This window comes from Gossypium hirsutum, chromosome D02 (genome assembly GCF_007990345.1).
Source record: "Gossypium hirsutum isolate 1008001.06 chromosome D02, Gossypium_hirsutum_v2.1, whole genome shotgun sequence".
NCBI lineage: Eukaryota > Viridiplantae > Streptophyta > Magnoliopsida > Malvales > Malvaceae > Gossypium > Gossypium hirsutum.
In genome coordinates, this window is record NC_053438.1 from 1,398,069 (window position 1) to 1,420,615 (window position 22,547).

Consider the following 22,547-nt stretch of genomic DNA (forward strand, 5'->3'; position numbering starts at 1 on the left):
TAGTTCTTATGTTTTTTAAATTTAAAAATTCAAGTTTAATTGTTAACATCGATAAACTTATTTTGTTATATTTAAGTTCATTATAACATTAAGGTTTTTAGTTACATTGGTACTAAGCGATTTTTTTTATAATTTTGAAAGGTCATGGCAACCAATTTAACAAAAAAAATTATTAAAAGTATTACAATTGGACTAATTTTCGAAAACTAAAAATAGGGATTAAATCTTTCATTTGGGAAGAGTCTATCCACCTATAGCATATTGAAACTTTTTTTCCTCTTCCATTGTAGCATTGTTGATAGTGTCACACCATGCACAAGTAGAAAGGTGTTGATAGTCGGACTAGATTGAGTCAAACTCGAATAACAAAGAAAAGGTTGTGTTTATGTTAAATAAGAGCCTTAAGAAATTTGAGTTTAATTTAAAATTAGATTTAACTCAATTGAATCTTATTATAGAAGCTTCAACTCAGTTTAAAGTAAAATTAAACCATACAACTTAGCTTGATTAAGTTGTTAATTATGATTTGTACATAAATATTTTAATTTATATTTAAATAACAAAATTTAATATTTTGATTTTAAATATATATATTTTAAAATGTAATAATTTAGTATTTGGTATGAAATATATAAGAAAGATAATAAAAACAAGAGAAACAAAAAGTAAAAGAGAAATACGTATTTTTATTGATCAATGAAAAATTTACAATTTTACAATTTATATTTATAGTGTAATGACCCAAAATTTACGGGCATCGGAAAAGTACATTATCGGGCCTCCGTCTTAGTAAATTGAGTTAAATAATTATTAGAAGTAATTATGAGTTTAGTTGAATGCTTAATTAGGTATTAATTAGGTGAATTTAGCCTAATTAAGAATAATTAGGAAAAATGACTAAATAGAATTAAGTGTAAAAGTTGAATTATAGATTAAAAGAAATCATAAAGGATCAAATGGGGAATTAAGCCATATTTGGAATATGAGGCGGCAACCATTAAAACAAAAATCTAAGATTTTTGTTAAGTTATAAATTATAAATATATTATTTTAGTTATAAATTATATTAAATTAATTCAAAATAACTATATTATAAGATTTTTTTATATGATAAATAAGTTATGATTTTGACAAATGGATGGTGATAAATAATACATGTGTAATTAAAATATTAATTAAACATAAGATATTTATTATATATTATCAATTATTATTAAATTAAAAGATATTTAATAATTAAATAATTATATTTTGAGATTTTTATTTGATAAACAAATTAAGTAGTGACAATTGTATGGTATTGATGATGTACAAATGTAAATATATGATTAGATATTTAATAGATATTTACAATAGAAAAAAATATATTAATATATGTTAAGCTAACAAACAAAATAAAGTAAATGAATTATAAAAGAAATAAAGAACAAAAGATAGAAAGAAGAAACAGAGAAGCATTCGAACGGCGGAAAAGAAGAAGGGAAAGAAAAGAAGAAAGGGAAAATTGGGGATTTGAAGCTTAGAGTTTAATTTGGTAAGTCAATTAGGTTCTTTTTACTTAATTTTGATGTTTTAAAAGCTTTAAAACAAGATTTTATTGAAATTAAGTTGATATTTTAAGAGTTCATGGGTTTTCAAGTATAGTTTATGTTGAACAAATGAGGTGAATTAGGGATTTAATTGAATGAATTTCAAGTTAGAATTGATAAAAGGATTAAATTGTGAAGTAAGCTATAAGTTTTATGTTTTAGGGACTAAATTGAGGGAAATTCGAAATTAGAAAAATATGCTGAAATTTTAATAGTAAAATTTGAGTTTGGATGAAATTTGAATAGAAAGAGAGTGTGAATTGAATTAGAAAAGTAAGAAAACTTGGTTAGGATTAAATTGTGAACAAGGTAGGAATCGATTAGAAATTCAATTATTTATCATAATTAGTATTGTAATTAATAGTGTAAATTATTATTATTTTCGTAGCTAGCAAAGAACCAGAAGCATCTGCACGGAAGGAAAAAGAGAAGATTATCGAGGAGTAAACTCGAGAAACTCACGGTTTGTATTACTATAATTCAAATTATTTATTATTTTAATGTTGAATTTAGATTATGTATAAGGTAAGCAAATAATAAGATAAGTGAGATTATTGAATTGGATTTGGAAAATTAAATTGAACAATAAAAGTATGTGTTGGTATTGAATTGTGTTTGGATGAAAAGCTTGAGATATCTAGATCGACTGGGAAACGAGCTGGATTCTCGAGATCTTTTCGGTAAACAAGCTCATACCGAATCACCAAAAAGATCTCGAAAAACCAACTCGTTTCCCAATCGATCTAGATATCTCAGGCTTTTTATCCAAACCCGACACCTGCTCTTACCATCTTTGCTCTCTCTACCAAATCTACAAATTTCGTAATTCGATGTGACATTAGCTGTACCCTGATCTCATCTCTCAAACCCCGAAGAAACCTTTTACATTTACTAATTACAACACAATTCAATACCAACACATACTTTTCTCATTCAATTTAATTTTCCAAATTCAATTCAATAATGTCTTACCTTACCTTATTATTTGCTTACCATACACATAATCTAAATTCAACATTAAAATAATAAATAATTTGAAGTATAATAATACAAATCGTGATTCTCTCGAGTTTACTCCTCGATAATCTTCTCTTTTCCCTTCCGTGCCGATGCTTCTGGTTCTTTGCTAGCTACGAAAATAATAATAATTTATACTATTAATTACATCACTAATTATGATAAATAATTAAATTTCTAATCGATTCCTACCTTGTTCTCAATTTAACCCTAACTAAATTTTCTTACTTTTCTAATTCAATTCACACTCTATTTCTATTCAAATTTCATCTAAACTCAAATTTTACTATTAAAATTTCAGCATATTTTCCTAATTTTGAATTCCCCTCAATTTAGTCCCTAAAACATAAAACTTATAGCTTACTTCACAATTTAATCCTTTTATCAATTCTACCTTGAAATTCATTCAATTAAATCCCCTAATTCATCTCTTTTGTTCAACATAAACTATACTTGAAAACCTATGGGCTCTTAAAATATCAACTTAATTTCAATAAAAATCTTGTTTTAAAGCTTTTAAAACATCAAAATTAAATAAAAAAAACCTAATCGACTTACCAAATTAAATTCTAAGCTTCAAATCCCTAATTTTCCTTTTCTTCTTTTTTTTCCCTTTTTCTTTTCCGCCGTTCGAATGCTTCTCTGTTTCTTCTTTCTATCTTTTGTTCTTTATTTATTTTATAATTCATTTACTTTATTTTGTTTGCTAGCTTAACATATATTAATATATTTTTTTCTATTGTAAATATCTATTAAATATCTAATCATATATTCACATTTGTACACCATCAATACCATACAATTGTCACTACTTAATTTGTTTATCAAATAAAAATCTCATAATATAATTATTTAATTATTAAATATCTTTTAATTTAATAATAATTGATAATATATAATAAATATCTTATATTTAATTAATATTTTTAATTACACATGTCTTATTTTATCACCTCAAAATCATAACTTATTTATCATAAAAAATCTTGTAATATAGTTATTTTGAATTAATTTAATATAATTTATAACTAAAATAATATATTTATAATTTATAACTTAACAAAAATCTTAGATGGTTGTTTTAATGTTTGCCGCCTCATATTCCAAATATGGTTTAATTTCCCATTTGATCCTTTTTGATTTCTTTTAATCTATAATTTAACTTTTACACTTAATTCTATTTAGTCCTTTTTTCTAATTATTATTAATTAGACTAAATTCACCTAATTAATATCTAATTAAACACTCAACTAAACTCATAATTACTTCTAATAATTATTTATGACTCAGTTTACTAAGACGGAGGTCCGATAATGTACTTTTTCAATGCCTATGAATTTTGAGTCATTACACTATAGGCATTGAAAGTATAAATGAAATAAAACTCTATTTCTAGTCACTTTCAGAATCATGAAGTATATTAAACTTATATTGATCTTGATGAACATCCACTTCATAATTAAATATTTATAACACACCTATTTGAATGTCCATGAGTAGATAATGTGCCTCATTAAATCGCTAAATTATTTTATAGATCATTCCCACCACATCATTTATGGTCTATTTCCAATTACTTAATGACATTTCAACAATTTTTTTCGTGTCATTGATACATAATTTTGATAATTTTTTTATCTTTAACCTCGAACTTCGAACTCATTTGAGGTTCAGGGTTTATAGTTCATGGTTCGAGATTGAGTTCAGGTTTAAGGTTCAGGGTTCAACGTAAAAAGATTATCAAAATTATGTGTCAATAACATGATTTTTTGTTTGAAATGTCATTAAATAATTAAAAAAATGGACAATGGATGATGTGGTGGAAACGGTTCATAAAATAATTTCTCCATTAAACCTTATTAACATGAAAACCTTTTGAAAAAAATATTATTAGTAAAAGAAAAAGAGTACAAATATTTATGATACGCATGACAAGTTATCTCATTATAAATTTTATCAAGAAAATTCAGTGAGATAAAATATCGATTAAAAGAAAAAGAATACAAGGTGCATTTACTGTTATTTATGACAACCAAGTAATATATTATATTCTAAGTATTAAAATATTCATAACAATATTAAAAATATTTTAACATATATAATAATTAAATAATTAAATTAAATTTACATATGGTTGGAATTAAATATTAAAATATTAAACATTGACTCACTTTAAGTTACAAAACCTAAAGGAACAACCTTCGTCTTTGTTTTTAGTGGTACAGCTTTAAAAACTTGCGTGGCCCATGAGTTTTGTGCAACAACTTGATGTGTTCTTTTTCTCCGCCCATCCAAGGAGTGCTTTTTTCACGTGATATCAACATCAAAAGGTCCAAATTTTCACACTACACATCTCGTTTCACCATTCACACCTCTTTTCTAGTTGATTGAATTTTATTGGTCATTTAATAAAATCCATTATGCCAACGGGGCCCTCTCGTTTGGTACAGTTGATAAAGGCAGACGTATTGGTACCGTTGTTTAAATTGGTATGATTATTCGATTCAATCAGTTTTTTTTCCATTAAATTGAATTGTATAGTTGAATTTATTGAATCAGATTTTTAAATATTTTTATTTTATGATTTTTTAATAATTTATATAATTAAATCAGTCGAATTGATTGGAGGCGGTGAACTGGAGTTTTAATTGATTTGATCTCTGATCTGATTCTAAAAATCTTGGGTTTGGGTTCTGAAATACCCACATTTGAGATTTTGTCATGCGCAATTATAAGTATGGGTTTTCGAGACCCGTACAATTATCATGTGTGAATTTTAGTTTAGTTCATTGAATTGTATCAATTCTTAGTTTATTTGTGTTGTAATAGTTTGATTATACTTTGTGATTATCCGTATGGTTTGTTTGTACTATAAGCCAGTTATAGTTTAATATTTGTGGTTATTTGTTTTTTTTTGGATTTAAATAATATTAAAATTTAAAATTTAAATTTATTGACAGTTGTGGATTTGAAGCGAATCCAGATAAAACCCAAAAATTCATTATTTGAAATTTGAATATTTAAATCTACCTTATAATTTTGATTTAATATATATATATAAAGATTTAGATATTTAAAAAATGATTGAAAATTTTGAATGCGTTTCTTTGCATATCCAAACATCTAATGAATAATAATATTTAATTTGAATTCAAATAATTTACGGATTATAAAATGATTCGAATTTTTATACAAATTTGCATAATCATATTGGGATAATTCAAAAAAATATAGATATCTATTTCGCTGTCATTTATATTGCCAATTAGACATGTAGAAAACTTAATAACAAACCTAGCCCAGCCCAATAAACCCGATTCGATTCAATTGAGTTCACGAATTTAATTTAAGTAATAAAAGATATTTTTAAATTTAAACTCGATTATAAAAATATATAACTATTAATATAAAAATATATTCTAATAATTTTTAAATTTTGAAACGGACTACGGAGCTGGACTTTTTTTTCTCCGAAACCAACCCACATCCTTACTCTGCTCATCAATAGCTTCACTGAAATTTTTCATAAGGTTTAAAAGAGAAGACGAGAGGCGAAATCAGAATTTATTTAGGTAAAATTAAATTGTGTATTTATAATTGTTAAAATATAATTTTATAATTTTACTAATTTTTAAAGGATTAAATTAAATTATTATTATTTTTTAAAAGATTAAAGTGTAATTTTATCATTAATAATTTAAAATTTTAGAAATTATAATGAGTTAAATAAAAAAAATTATTTTAAAAGGTAAGCCCTTACCAGCCCCTAACTGGGCCACTGAAAGATGAATTTATCCTTACTAAAGAAACTCCTATATTAGTTTTTAGTGAGCCTCTCATCCTTTTGTAATAATTTAGAAGTTGAATAAAACTCATTAAATATGTATATATATATATATATTTAGTTTTATATTTTAATGTGTTTTCCTTTTAGAAAAAAAAAACCTGCTAAATAAGTAGATTTATTAGTAAGTACCTAAAACAGAAAAGGTCAATTTATGGTTTTAATCCCTCTATTATAAGAATGGAGACTTAGTCCACATAAATTAATCTTTTCATTTTTAAAGTGCTATTAGTTAATAGGTAAACTACATTAGTAGTCATCCAATTATTAGTAAGTTTCTTTTTCTGTCACTTGACTATTAAAAGTTATAAGATAGTCACTAAACTAATCGAATTTGTCTCACTAAACTAATCGAATTTGTCTTTGTTGATCACTTGTCGTTAAATGGCTAACTGGAAATATGATGAGGCAACTTTTTATTTGGCATAATAGCATCTTTAATCCTCAATATTTATACATTGTGTCAATTTAGTTTTGATTTTAAATAATTTAACCCTCAACATTTATACATTGCGTAATTTTTTTTCTTTTTTCTTTTCTTTGCGACATTTCACCTAAAACGCTAAAAAAATAAATTTATTAGTTAAGTTTGATAAAAAAAATAGAAAAAATAAGAACACCACAAAGATCCAAAATAATACTTTTCATCTTTTCTCATTCTTTTAAAATTAACCCTTAATGTCACGAGAAAAGCAATTTTTCTTTGTGACATTTTACCTAAAAAGCTACAAAAATAAATTTATCAGATATATTTGATAAAAAAAACCAAGAAATAGGAACACCAGAAAGATCCAAAATAATATTTTTCATCTTTTTTCATTATTTTAAAATTAACCCTCAATACACAAAGAAAAAAAAAACAAAACTACAAAAATTACCAAATTACACAATGTGTAAATGTTGAAGGTTAATTTTTTTAGAATAAAAACTAAATTGACACAATGTATAAATGTTGAGGGTTAAAATTACTATTATACCAATTTTAAAAGTTGCTAAGTTTTCTTTTTGTTAGTAATTTAACGGTTGGTGACCAAAAAATAAAAAGTTAAATAATTGAGTGACTAAAAAATAAATTCACTAATAGTTGGGTGGCTACTAATATAATTTACCTTTAGTTAATTCAAATAGTTAATACAATTAACTATTCCGGTTAAAATATTAAAGTGATTTTAAAAAAAAAGCAAGTCTTTCTATACAACAAAAAGAATCATGTCAACACGGTGAATTTGGAAACTATGTTCTAAAAACATATCAATATTTTAATTGGAATAGTTGGCTATGTTAATTGTTCGGACTAACTAATAATATTATAAAAGTAGTATACCAAATTATACCAAATCAAATACAAAGAACTAAATCTCAAATTTGAGCCAGAAAGACCAAAATCAGAACCAAGAGAAATATACATATGGATAAGGTATGGGTTAATACATTATTTGGTATCTAAGTTTAGCTTCAATATTCAATTTGATACCTAAGTTTCTTTTGTCCCAATTTGGCACCTGAATTTAGCTTCAATTTTCACATTGGTACTTAAATTTTTTCAATTTGATAATTGAGGTTTTTTTGTCTCAAATTGGTACTTGATTTTGGCTTCAACGTTAATTTAGTACATACTTTTTTCATTATCCTAATTAAGTACCTATTTTTTAGTAAAGCACACATGTCAAAAATTTATTAGCTCACACGATGTCATTTAGCTTTCGTACCAAATTGAACATTGGAGCCAAACTCATGTATGAAATTGCAAAAAGAAAAGAACTCAGCCACCAAATGGTACATTAACCCTCAAGGTATGGACAAATATTGCCGTAGAAAGGGCTTAAATGACATTACGCTGTCTCCATATTTAAAAGTAAGTATATATTTACAGATAAAATGGGAAAGAGAAGACTTCAGTGAGTCAACACACCGAGCCAGTGTCCGTTTTACACGATTGGGTTATAGCTTAGCTTTGCTTAGCTTCTTTTAGATCAAAACTTCATTGAAACACCATATTAATGAGTTAAAAATCTTTACCGGAAATGGGCAAACTTGTTCCCAATCGCTCGTTTTTCCTTTTATTTTTCCTTTTTCTTCACTTTCTCCTCTTCGATTTCGCTCTCTCTGAGATTTTCTTCGAAGAACGCTTCGAAGGTAAAAAAGATAAGGAAAAAAAACTTTAGTTCATCATTTCTTGTTATGTAAATACTATTAAATCTAATATCGTTGAGCTTCATTTCATCTGTTGTATCTTTCTATAATTGTTTTTTTGGTGATTTGTAGAAGTTTCTAGAATACTTTTGGATTAGTTTTTCTTAGCAAATTAGTGAAAGAATTTTCTGTTTTCTTCTTTTAGGATTTTAATAACGGAAAATTTGTAACCAAGTTAGAGGATTTTTACGGTAGTGATTGGAAAGAAGAAGGTTCTGGAAGTTTTTGGTCAAACAGTTTGACTGTAGTGTATTGTGCTTTTAATTATCGTTTTCAATGATGGATCCTGTGTATTTCAATGATTGGAATTGATTTATTTTGAGTGAAGTGTGATTGCTTATGAAAATGATATTCAATTTTTTTTTTTTGTTTTCTGGAATGCTTTTGGATTTAATTTGTTCTTTGCAGAGTAGCCAAAAAGTTTCTGTTCCATTCTTTTAGGATTTAGTAACGAAAAGTTTGTAGTTAAACCAAACATAAAGGATTTTTGAGGTATTGATAGGAAAATAAGAATCTGGAAATTTTGGTCAAATAGTTTGACTGTAGCTTATTGTGCTTGTATTTATCGTTTTCAATGATGGATCCTATGTATTTCAATGATTTGTATTTATTTATTTTGAGTAAAGTGTGATTGCTTATGAAAAATGATATTCGATTTTTCATTTTTTGTTTCTAGAGTATTTTTGGATTAATTTGTTCTTAGCAAACCAGTAAAGAAATTTATATTTTCTTCTTTTAGAATTTAGTGAAGGAACATTTGTAGCTAAATTAAACATAGAGGGGTCTAACTGTAGTGATAGGAAAAGAAGATTCTAGAAGTTTTGGTCAAACAGTTTGACTGGATCATTATACTTGTAGTTATCACGTTCGATGATGGATCCTGTATATTTGAATGATTTGAATTGATTTATTTTGAGTAAAGTGTGATTACTTATGAAAAGATTTTTGATATTTTTTGTTTTCTTTTTGGAATTCGGAGACAGATGGGTGGAAGAGCCGATGGGTGCTGTCAGATTGGAAAAGGAGTGAGGGAAAAGCCGGCACCTTTAAGCACACCGCCGGCAAGTGGTCTGGCGATCCTGATGATAAGGGTATATTTACACTGTTATAATATATATTTGGATTTTAGAGATTTAAATGCTGAATCATGAATCCTAGTAATTTAAGATAAAAAAAATGCAATGACTGTTATATATAATGATTTTGTGAATTGATTGCTAAGAACTGTTGCTATTTTTATCATTTTCAACTTCTATGATCTTTTTATCAAGCATTACTAGTAATTGTTACATTTTCATACATATTTATGTTTACCTAATAGGGTTGAAAAAAAAAGGATGTCTAAATATACATGGTTACATTTATGGATGGCCTACCAAATTAGAGTATTGGTGTATGTATTACATATATGGAAAAGCACTGCTGGCTATAGCTGATTTTTTTATGCTTGGAAATCTTGCAGGTATTCAGACTTATAATGATGCCAAACATTATGCCATCTCTGCTAAGATACCAGAGTTTAGCAACAAAAACAGAACTCTAGTGGTCCAGTATTCTATTAAAATTGAACAAGACATTGAATGTGGTGGTGGTTACATCAAGCTTCTCTCCGGTTATGTAAACCAAAAGAAATTTGGTGGCGACACTCCTTACAGGTCTAGCAATTCATTTATCTACGTTCGGTTACTAGTGTAATAACATGAGGAAAAAGCTTATTTAACACACATGTTCTAAAATAGTTAGACTTAAAATAAAGAACATTTAGTACAAATTTAAACTTGCCGTTAGAAAGATGAGTATAAACTTTTGTAAAAATTAAGACCACTTCAAAATAAGCAATAAGTTTTCCTTCTCTTTGCCACAATCAATTCATTAGAGTGACTAAAAATTTCCAATTATGACTAGTTTATAGCTAACCAATGACTAAAACATGTGGAAATAATAATACTCCCACCAAATGTAGCATTAATATATAAATTTTGCCAATGACAAATTTCATATTTCCACATCTTAGATTATTTCCATGCGAATCCAGACTGGAATAATCAGTTATCTACAACAGAAATTTCAGACTGTTGACCTGCTGTTTGTTTTTCAAAGTCATATCTATTGCTTTTGTATGTATATTTTGGTACCATATATAATTTTCTGGTTAGATTGCATTTTCTTTTCTTTTCCTCTTGGCGACTTTTGCCTTTTCTATAGATGTTATTATAGAAACTGATGCCATTTTCTGACTTCATATTTACTTTAAACACTAGCTGATGGGTCTTTCATTGTGGTGCAGTTTCATGTTCGGACCAGATATTTGTGGCACACAGACCAAAAAGCTCCATGTTATACTATCCTACCAGGGACAAAATTATCCTATTAGAAAGGATCTACAATGTGAAACGGACAAGCTAACTCACTTTTACACATTTATTCTAAGGCCTGATGCCTCTTATAGCGTCTTAATTGATAACAGAGAGAGAGAAACAGGCAGCATGTATACTGATTGGGATATCCTTCCTCCACGAAAAATAAAGGATGTTAAAGCCAAAAAGGTAGGACTCCAAGTGTCAACATTAGGTATTCATTAATGGATACCAGCTATGATATCTGATATGATGCATCTACACTTATATTTGAAATTCAACTTTAAGAACGTACTCATGCAAAAGACCTTGAAGAAGCACCGATTTATATAATGTTACTACCCAGAAAGAATTAGAGTTCCTCTCATTATTTTTTTGAATATGCTGGTATGTCCTGATCTATTTACCTGCTGCCTCAAAAAATTCTCACATTTGTTCTTTTCACAGCCTGCAGATTGGGATGATAGAGAATACATTGAGGATCCTAATGATGTCAAACCGGAGGTACCACATGCTTCTTGTCCCTTCGGAATGTGATCTCTGAAGCGATCATGTGATTTACTGTGAACTAAACACTTCTATTATCCGGTTTTATGCAGGGATATGATAAAATTCCAGCTCAGATTCCAGATCCAAAGGCAAAAGAGGTTTGTGCTCATTGTTCAACATCCAAAGGTCGTATTTTCAGATGGATAAAACAATTTCAGTACAGATATAATTTGTGCCGATATTCCTATTCCTTTCTTTTGTCAAAACACGATGCTTTCGACAGATCATGTGTTCCCTTCCTCCCCATCCCCCTCCCCCTGAAGGATGATAATTAGGCTCTAATTCTGGTAGTTGATATGCTTTCAATGATAAGAAGTTATTTAAAATTTCTTTTAATTTTGTTCTCATAGCCTGATGACTGGGATGATGAAGAGGATGGTATTTGGAAACCACCTAAGATCCCAAACCCAGCATACAAAGGACCATGGAAGCGTAAGGTACTTTCAAGCTATTAACGTAAGATAGAAAGTAAAACCTCTGCTAAAGTTCTAACTTCTTCATCCCTTATTCAGAAAATCAAGAACCCCAACTACAAGGGAAAGTGGAAGACTCCATGGATTGATAACCCAGGTATGTCCTTGCTAGATGTCAGCAGCTCAATGGTAAAATCACACAACTAGAGCGTAACCGGGGGACTTTAACTTGCCAAAAATGGTTAATATAGTCTATAAGTAGTCACCGAGCTGCTATGACTATCCAAGCTACTCTTCGCATTTATATTTAGTTCTGATGGATTTATGCAGTTGCTATGCATGCCTGTCTTCAATACAGGCTGAATATGTACTGTCCTCTTTTTTCATTGTTTCTTCTGATATGTTGCATAAACTCTAATTAATTTGTGAATTTTCCATTGTCTTCATTTTCCTGTCCTCCAGAGTTCGAAGATGATCCGGACCTCTATGTGCTGAGACCAATAAAATATGTGGGTATTGAAGTCTGGCAGGTAAGCATCAAACATTTCTTCATATGCTTTTGGTGGAGGGTGATTTAAGATAGAACTAATCTTTTCAGGAACAAAAGAAATAATCCCATTGTTCCAAAGTTGATTACTTCCAATCTTGTTTCCTTTTTCAATAATGTGTATTAAATGACACGTTAAAGAGGCATACCTCTTGTTCCTATGGTACATTTGCATGTTTGTTGCCAACCCAGATCGAATGCCTAATTCCCGGAAAGAAATATATATGTTGAAAGGGGGGTACAGTAAGCTGTATGGCAAAACTAAATGGATTATTTTTCATACTGCAGGTAAAGGCTGGTTCGGTTTTTGACAACATATTGATTTGTGATGACCCACAATATGCAAGAGAAGTTGTAGAAGATATATGGGCCAGGAATAGGGAGGTGAGATGTTTATTTTCAGACTTCAGATTTAGAGTGAATTGAAGTGTCTAACTAGCTAACAATTTGCATGGAATATTTCAGGCCGAAAAGGAAGCCTTTGAAGAAGCAGAGAAAGAACGAAGAGCCCGGGAAGAGGAGGTTGTTAGCCCAATATAGTTTCTCTTCGAACTTTGAATCTGGAATTCATTGCATTATTTCTGAATATTAAGTCTTTGAATCTCTATTTGTGCAGGAAGCCAAAAGAGCTAGAGAGGAAGGTGAAAAGCGGAGAAGAGAGAGGGACCACCGACATAGAGACAGGAGGCACCGTAGAAGGGTATTTTATTTGTCTTCTTTATTTACTTTTCTCTAACATTTTCTTTTTACCTTTGTAAATCATTTAATCAACAAAAGTCAATGATCCCATGTGCGTTCATTGTTGAAGAGAGTAAGATCAAGTTTTAATCATAATAAATGGAGTCTATGGTAACTTTAGTTCTTTTCCTAAGTAGTGGTGGCTGGTGGTATGTGTATATATAACATACATACGTATATATGTTATACACACGCCAACGATTTGGAAGAAAGCATTTCTTTGTTACGTATATAGTGGTGATGGAAGTAATCATGGGTTAGTGTGAAGAATTAGATTGTCATTGTTTGCACCATGTTAGAAAGAGAGGTCTGAACTGCAAATCGTTAGAATATAATATTGCCTTTCTTTACCAAGCTGCATTATAGTATGAGTTGAAGTTTTTTTTTTTTTTTTCTTGGCAGCACGATCCTCGTGATTATCTGGACGATTACCATGTAAGTGCAATTTTCCTTTCTATTCCTTCACAATAATTCTTTTTATGAAACCATTTATTCAGTTTGGTCGAATTTTTATCTCAAATCGATGAATATGATTGTGCTAAAAGTTGGTATTTGTTATATTCAGTGCCATCATAAATTGTTAATGTCCTTTGCATTTAGGTTTAGGGCCATCATAGATTGTTATCTCCTTTCTTTTTTTTCTTTGTTACTGGCTTTGAATTAGATGTGTCCATATTAGACACGACACAGACAAAATAAGTACAACACATTGCATAATCAAATATCCGACACACTAGAGTCCGAGTAACACATAACTCGATAGCATTCCCGACCAAACACCTAACCACAGATTCTTTTTTCTTTCCTTATTCTTTAGGATGAACTATGAGGTTGTCCACCACAATTTCGCGAGTTTTAGGATCCCATTTCAATTACGAAAAAGAGAAAAATCGAAGCAAGGTTCCATGCTGTGAGAGTTGGGGTTACCGTGTACTGGTTGTTCTCATTGTTGTCGTTGTTGTTGTAACATCAGTGTTGTAATATGAACATTGAAGCTGAAAACTGCTAACATTCCATGATCCACCTCATGTTTGTATGCTAATTTTGTTGAATAAATTGGAACTTTCAATTATTGTTGTTTTGCTTACACTTTGCATCTGATTCAACTTTTCCACGTCATTTACAATTTTTTTAAAATTTAATTATAATATATATATATATATGTTTCAAATTATAGATAAACACAAAATTTTGAGTTACAAGTCAACTTGTGTTGTGCAAAAATAAAAGTTGAGTTTTACTTAATGAATCGGTCTAATTTTGAAGCTAATTGTATTTTGGTGTAGTTATCATTTTAGTATGTTTATTATGCTAAATATTGAATTATTATTATGGTGGTGGTGGTGGTGGTGGTGGTGGGTTATTTGAGATGGAACCCTAAATTTAAGTGTAAGCCAATATTTTATTTTATTTTGTTTTATCCTTTTGAGAATATCGGCCCAGATTTTATTGTAATGGGAAATCTTTTGTTATTATATTAGGGGTTTAGTTTATATTATTTTATTTTTAAAATGTTTATTAGTTAGTTGAAAATATTAACACATAATTTTTTTAAAATAAATTTATGTGAACTTCAAATGATTAAGTTTTTTTTAAAAAAAAAAAATTAGTTGAACATTTAATAAAATGACTTTACATTGAATTTCAAGTTAACATTTTAACAAGAAAAAAATAAGTGTTAATAATTTAGATTAATTAATAATATTATAAACATAAAAGCATTTAATTGTGTAAAATTAAAATATTAAATTTTACCGTTTCTTTTTTATTTTTTAGATTAGCTGCCCGGTTTAAACTTTTCAAAATATTAAATAAAAGTTAATCTTTTTTTAAAGTGTTCAATTTTTCATGCATTTCATTAGATTTATAATAAAAACTAAATGAATAGTGACTTATTTTAATTAAAATAGGAACAAATGATAATTAAATCAGATATTACTTAATATATATTATTTAAAAGAGTTTTTCTTTGAAATTTTTTTTTTAAAAATGGCTTTAATTTGAGCATATTCAAAAAACAAAGTAACTTGAATTGAATCAGACCGATTAGATCAAGAATCTATCAAAAAATTGATCTTGAATAAATTTACTTAATAATCAATTTTGAATCGGGGCATCCAGCAACTGAACCAAAATTTTAATATATATCATAAATTTTTAATAATTTATTTAATAAATTAATTAAATCAATTGAATCAACAAATTGATGATTTGATTAATTTAATTATAATAAGATTCCGAAAACTAAAAAGTTTTAATTCCAATGTAAACATTTAATCATTTTTTGATGATGAGGTGAGCAGTTCCGTTTTGATCGAGGGACCAAATTTGTTTAACAACCTCATCTGAAAATTTGCCCCATTTAAAAGAGCGTTAGGTGAAGCTAACAAATGTCTCATAAAAAGGGGACAGCAATTATGTCACCAAGTCGGCTCAATTTCACTTCTACGTGTAGTTCCACAACCTTTATAAAATTGTCACCGACCAGTAACTTTATCGTCACCTTTTAAAATGGTCAAAATCTTATTGAAATCTAATATATATAGCTCATTTATTATAATTTAATTATTTATAGTTTTCTACATTTCGAAATATATAATTTTAATTTTGAAGTCCGTTTTCCATTAATTCTATAAAATAGTTGCTTAAATTTTGCTATTAGTCCTTGTACTTCGCGAATGTTATGGATTTAATTTAATTAATTTTAATTCTTGTACTTTTTAAATTTTAAAATTTCAATCATCATCGAACAATAACTATTACATCCATTAAGTTAAATTTTGCTATTTTCTAAATATGATGTGGCAAACACTTGATCATATGTGTAATGTCATGTCAGCTTGCTATTTCAACATTACTCACTAAAAATTCAGTTAATAGATTAACAAGTGTCATTTGCTACAATACTGAAATTTTAAAATTTGAAAAGTATAGAAACTTAGAATGATCCAATCTGAGCATATGTACTAAATCTACAACTATACACATTGTACAGGGATTAGAAATAATTGAATTTAACCGAACGAATTTAATTGATATTTTTTGGATCAGAAATAATTTTTCAAATTTTAAAAAGTACAGGGATTAACATTGACCAATTCGAAAAGTACCAAAAATAATAATGAATTAGACTAAAGTATAAGGACTAAATCCATAACTTTTGCAAAGAACATGGAATAATAGTAGAATTTAACCAAAATAATTTGATATAATTTATTTTTTAAATAATATGACATATACACCTTGAATTTTTATAGTCAAATTCTCTTTTTTACAATTTTAGAAAAACATAAAATAATAAAATATATAATATTATCAAGTTGTCAAAAAAAGAAGCATATGTCTATTTTAAAACATAAATAAAAAAATTTAACGAGAAAAAATTTGATATTAAAATTAAAATACACGCCTTAAAAAACTAAATAACAATAAATAATTAAATTTATAAAATTAAAGTAATATATAATAACTATAATAAATATATATAGAAAGCGTTCCTTTATATTCTATATTCTATCAAAAGTGTCAAGGCGATGAAAAAAAAAAGGTGGGAATATTTAAAAAATAAAAAAATTATTTAGCAAAATATTTTCTTAGGGTGAGTTTGGATGGCGGTGCGTTTACCTGCGGTTAGTGTAAAAACAGCGGTGGCGGTGAGATTAGATACTGTAAGGATACTGTAGCGTGAGACAAAAGGTAAGCTAAAGGCACCACACCGCACTCAATCGCTCATCCAAACCCACCCTTAGTCGCTCTTTTTTGAAAAAAATAGAATTTTTCCCTCCCTTGTAAAATAAAAAATTATCAAAATTTACTTTTTACTAATAAACTTATTTATTTCGAAATAAATTAATCGTTTTTTAATATCCACAAATTAAAAAAAAAAGAAACTTTGCCTTACAAATTGATTAAATTTCATTTATACCTCGCAGAAAAAAATGTTTTTAATTTAATTTATTCCTATTACTTTAGAAAGTAAAGACCAAATTGACAAATTTTTTAATAATAAATACCATTTATTTTACTTGATGTTAAATAAAATAAAAACTGAATAATATAAAAAAATCATAGAATATCTCAATAATATCACATAATCAACATTTTTTTCCCAAAATCTTTGAAAATCAATAGTTTAGGGTAAACTACAACCGAGGTCACTAAACTGTTAGTATGTTTACTTTTTGGTCATTCATCTCTAAAAAATTACAAAATGATCATTAAATTGTTCAAAAGTTTTTAATTAAGTCATAGGGCTATTAAAATCGATGTTGTATGGCCTTCTTTGCTTGCACCGCCTGCACTCATCAAAAGCTCTATTCTCCTTATTTTCTACAGTTTAATTTTTTTCATGAAACAACTTTGAATGTTATGAATCTTCAAATTAAAATTCAAAAAGATTTCTTTTCCGATCTTCATCATTGATCATCAACTCGATTCTGATCTAAAGTATGTTCTTCTACTCGTCAATGGGTATTGAACTACTGATTCACCGTTCAAATCGTTAAATCATAGTTTAGAGCTTGTTAGCTAAATTTTTTTAAAAAATAACAATCTAGTAACTTAAATGAAAATTTTTATATAGTTTAGTAACTTAAATAAAAATTTATAAATAGTTCAGTGATTATTTTATAAATTTTTTAAGTTAAGTGACCAAAACGTAAATTTTTTAATAAATGAATGATATTGGGTACTATTTACCCAGTAATGAAAACCTATGTTTTTACTCAAAATAAATATTTTTTCATGTGTTTCACTCAACAAAAAAACAGACATTTTATTGACAAGTGACAGCCCACAATGTACATGCACTGTATCTCTCTCTAAAAAGAGAAAGCTTTCTAAAGGAGAATCCATTTTTAGGAGGAGAGAGAAGAGAGATATATGCAAATGCTCTCTAAAGCTTCATCTGCTATGGCCTCCTTTCCTTGTTCAAGGGTCTGTTTTCTTCTTTTTCATTTTCATTTTCCCCTTTTTTTAATCCTTGAGTTTGCATTTTTTTTAGGAAGGAAACTGAAAATATAATGAAATATCATAGCAAAGATCTGATTTTTTTTAATACCCAATTTGAGAAAAATGACATTTCTTTTTATGGCTAATCGAAGAAATGGGTGTTGGACTAGTTTTAGCTTGATGGGAAATCTGGGTTTTGGCTTTTGTGATATATAATTTGCTTTTTTTATGCCATTTTTAACCATCTATTTTTTTTCCAAATTAGGGTTCATATGATTTTAAGTGGTTTTGCCTTGTATGAACATTTGAAACTAGTTTTATCACTGTATGTTGATATGAATCTTGTTCAAAATGGTGTGATTTATAGTTAGTGTTTCCATTATCTGAAGTTCATATGATGCACTTTAAAAAAGAGAGCTTATTAAGGTGGGATCTAAGACCCGTACCTGGTACTTAGATATATAACAATACACTATGCTTGGCAGTCCCGGTTCCGAGGTTGGTTTTGTGATGGCTTAATCTAGTTTAGGGTAAGCATTGCAATGCCAATGTCAGATATGAGCCTCAAGTGACTTTCCATTGGTTTTTGTTGTTTTTCGAGCCTCAGGCTTACGCTATATTACCTATATCACCAGCTATGTTATGTGGTCTAGGTTTGCAATGCTACAATACCAATTTCACCAATGACGGGAAGCTTCGATACCAATTGATATGGATCTCCGGAGAACCATACCCGAAAAGCTAGATATTAGGGTGAGAGAGAGTAGGTCCATATAAACCTTTTAAGGAAATCCCCTACTTTCCAATGTAGGATCCAAGCCCTATAACAGAGTAGCATGATATCACCAGCTATGTTATGTGGTCTAGGTTTGCAATGCTACAATACTGATTTTACCTATGATGTGAAGTTTCGATACTAATTGATATGGATCTTCGGAGAACCATACCCAAAAAGCTAGATATTAGGGTGTGAAAGTCTAGGTCCATATAAACCCTTCTAAGGAAATCTCGTACTTTCCAATGTATGTTCCGATCTGAGCCCTATAACAGAGTTGCATGATATGAATCATTTCCCACAAGTCATTAAACTAAAGCCTTGACTTTGATACGAACTTGCTGCTTTCTCTCTGTACATTTACTTGTCTTGTATGTATGTGGATATTAGGTGAGGTAGTCTAGGTCCATATAAACCCTTTTAAGGAAATCTCATACTTCCCGATGTAGGATCCGAGCCCTATAACAAAGTTGCATGTTATGAATCATTTCCCTCAAGTCATTAAAATAAAGCCTCGACTTTGATACGAACCTGCTTTCTCTCTATACATTTGCTTGTCTAGTATGTATGTAGATATCATTATTATATGAATTGGTGGTTTGCAATCATTATTATAATTCGAAATCATTTTATGTGATTTTGTATTTGATTGTTATTGCAGGAACTTTTGTCTTGAATATATGTTGGTTTATGGTTATATTTGAAAGCCTATTTTCGAATGTTTTAGGTGAGGAGTGGGCTTTGTGTTTGGCCAGGCTTGAGGCAATTTTGCATAAGAAAGGGTCTCGAGTATGGCTTGCGCTTATTATCGATGCCCCTCAAAACCTTGCGCGGGGCAAGTCGTTCTCTCAGGGTCGCGGAGTTTTGTAGTGTCACCAACGTGTCTTCCTCATTGCAAATCGAATTGGTGAGCACACCTCTTTTAATATTTCTCGTGTTTAAAATGTTTCGTTTTAATAATCTTTTTACTTGTTTTGTTTTTGTGATAGTTTGTTCGCCTTCATTTTCTCAACTCATTGTTTTTTGCAGGTACCATGTCTTAGAGACAACTATGCATATCTTTTACACGACGTGGACACAGGCACGGTTGGAGTCGTTGATCCTTCAATAGCTATGCCCATTATCGATGCTTTGAGTCGGAAAAACTGGAACTTGACTTATATATTGAATACCCATCACCATCACGATCATACTGGTGGGAATGCAGAGCTGAAAGCAAGGTATGGAGCAAAGGTACGAAAACTGTTGTCTCTTGGTTCGGTCATCTTTTCAGCTCCTATCAGACATTAAAATCATAAACTCGACTGGAATATCCATTTGTACCCTGTGAAAGCAAGGTACGGAACAGGGCATCAGCTGGGCTTGGCAAGTAAAAACGAGCCATATCCCAGCCTGGCCCATAGACAGGTTTATTTACAATGCATGTGCAAGTGAAGCTTATTAACGGTCTTTAGACAATGACATATATGTGGGTTTCAATTGTTTGGAAAGGCATTTGAATCATGGATTTTATATATTGTGACCGGGATAATGATAGTATTAATAACTGTTGTTCTTCGTGTAGGTTATCGGTTCGGGAATAGACAAGGATAGGATTCCTGGAATTGATATTGTTCTAAATGATGGGGACAAGTGGATGTTTGCAGGTCATGAGGTGCATGTCATTGAAACTCCAGGTCATACCCGAGGTTAGATTCATTACCCCATTTTATCTGAAATTCAACTGAATAATGTATGAACTTATAGCAGTCATATTCTGGTCTCCGCTTTGTGGTAGCTTGTACCTTCTCAATCCCCCTTTTTTTATTTATTAGCTATATTACTTGGACTTGATCATGAGTGTTGGATATGTATATATGTCCAACCAGGGTATTTTCGTTTTTTAAAAGTTTTTCATGTCTTTGGAGGGTCATATCTCATCATACTAATGTTCATATATGCATCAAATCCAAGCATCACAAGTACTTAAAGAAAAATGAAGATCCCGAGTAACATAGTTTATTAGTATTTATTGTTATTATTAAATTGAAACATGTCATGCAGGCCATATCAGCTTCTATTTTCCAAGTTCTGCAGCAATATTTACCGGGGACACATTGTTCAGCTTATCATGTGGCAAGCTTTTCGAAGGAACCCCGGAACAGGTATCTTCTTTGACATCTAAACTTTACGATATCTTAGTTAACAGTGGATACCCTAAAGGGCTATTTGGACTTGGCTATTAGTATCGAATGTCGGTATGTTCGATATTTTTCGAGTTTTCCATGTATTTGGGGGTTGATCCAGTATCCCCGCACCTATATCCAGCATTAGACATGACTATCATACATAGGTTAGAAAAAATGAAGAGTCCGGATAAGTCAAAGTAACATAGAATTAAATGTGAAACAAATTAAAATTCTGGCGCCATATATCACAAACTTTCATATTCTGGTGAATCATCTGTGTTTTTATCAATACATATCTTAATGGCTGAATTCTACCTGGCAGATGCTTTCTTCCCTTCAGAGGATCATGTCTCTGCCTGATGATACAAATATATATTGTGGTCACGAATATACTTTGGTTAGTCTATTAATCTTTTCTATCGAACCCTTCAGTTTTCCCCACTCAGAATTCAGAAAGGCACTAACCATATAATGTACCTGTTTTGGCAGAGTAATTCGAAATTTGCATTGTCGATAGAACCCAAGAATGAAGCACTTCAGTCGTATGCAGCGCATGTAACTCACCTTCACAACAAAGGGTTGCCTACGGTAATTTCTATAGTTTGTCTTTCTTAGCTAATTTCTCATACCTTTTGAGGATTTCTTTTTTGTTCAATATACCTTTCAAGGACTAGATCATAAAATTTGTTGAACAAACCGATAATGATTTGTTTTTGGTCATTGAACTTAGTAATTAGGTCTACTTTAGTACCTGAACTTGGATTTCGTCAAGATTTAATGATGTGACTAGCGTGCTTGGAAAATGACTGGATTGGTCAGTCGAATTAATTGGACCGATAATTGACCGGTATACTGGTCCAAACAAAGGGTTGAACCGATTGAATCAAAAACTGCTTGAAACCTTTGGGTTGAACCGATTGAATCAAAAACTGCTTGAAACCAGTAAAAATAAAAAACTAGGACAGAAACCAGTAATTGAATAGGTTGAAACGGTTTAATAAATTTTTTTAGTTATTTATGCAACTGTGTTTGACCGTTGGCTCAACTCGATCCATACGAGTCGAGCAAGCTCCCCCGAATTGCCTGATAATGTAGCATCAACTAACAATCTGCTGTTTTTCAGATTCCAACTACACTGAAAAAAGAGAAGGCGTGTAATCCGTTCCTTCGAACGATGAGCTCAGAAATCAGGCAGGCATTAAATATTCCGGCCGATGCAAATGCGGCTGAAGCGTTTGGTGTCATTCGTCACGCAAAGGATAATTTCTAGGGCTTGTTTAGACACCATTGCTGTATGTGTATAGGTGATGTTAGCTCTTCCATATGTGAAATAAAAAACCACAAATGTTTACCAATGTTCATATGCTTTGATTTTAATTTTTTTTGGTTCTTTCGAAATTCTCTTGA

The 22,547-nt window shown here is 29.6% G+C and overlaps 2 protein-coding genes and 1 long non-coding RNA gene across 5 annotated transcripts; all 3 read left to right on the plus strand.

Annotated features, from left to right (window-relative positions):
- The first annotated feature begins 1,443 nt into the window (after positions 1-1,443).
- LOC121214409 (uncharacterized) lies at positions 1,444-5,491 on the plus strand. 2 transcript variants are annotated; one of them, XR_005910011.1, is made up of 3 exons: positions 1,444-1,534; positions 1,978-2,052; positions 4,824-5,491. It is a non-coding gene; the product is annotated as an uncharacterized lncRNA (long non-coding RNA). The 2 variants fall into 2 exon arrangements; XR_005910010.1 differs by lacking the exon at positions 4,824-5,491 and having other exon boundaries at positions 1,978-2,526.
- Positions 5,492-8,278: 2,787 nt separating this feature from the next.
- On the plus strand, positions 8,279-14,319 carry LOC107938718 (calreticulin-3). The gene is made up of 14 exons (XM_016871953.2): positions 8,279-8,586; positions 9,627-9,734; positions 10,106-10,298; positions 10,931-11,189; positions 11,448-11,504; positions 11,600-11,647; positions 11,900-11,986; positions 12,062-12,119; positions 12,425-12,492; positions 12,798-12,893; positions 12,975-13,031; positions 13,126-13,209; positions 13,650-13,682; positions 14,065-14,319. Exons 1-14 carry the CDS (start codon positions 8,475-8,477, stop codon positions 14,074-14,076), a joined length of 1,272 nt encoding a protein of 423 aa, XP_016727442.1. The 5' UTR covers positions 8,279-8,474; the 3' UTR covers positions 14,077-14,319.
- A 3,650-nt stretch (positions 14,320-17,969) lies between these two features.
- On the plus strand, positions 17,970-22,538 carry LOC107938699 (probable hydroxyacylglutathione hydrolase 2, chloroplastic). Of its 2 annotated transcripts, none has more exons than XM_016871927.2 (8): positions 17,970-18,182; positions 19,700-19,879; positions 20,002-20,205; positions 20,537-20,660; positions 21,016-21,116; positions 21,463-21,537; positions 21,630-21,728; positions 22,264-22,538. In XM_016871927.2, the coding sequence occupies exons 1-8, from the start codon at positions 18,129-18,131 to the stop codon at positions 22,408-22,410; spliced, it is 984 nt and encodes a 327-aa protein (XP_016727416.2). In that variant the 5' UTR covers positions 17,970-18,128; the 3' UTR covers positions 22,411-22,538. The 2 variants fall into 2 exon arrangements, with proteins under 2 accessions (XP_016727416.2, XP_040943925.1); XM_041087991.1 differs by having other exon boundaries at positions 18,061-18,182; positions 19,634-19,879.
- Positions 22,539-22,547: the final 9 nt, after the last annotated feature.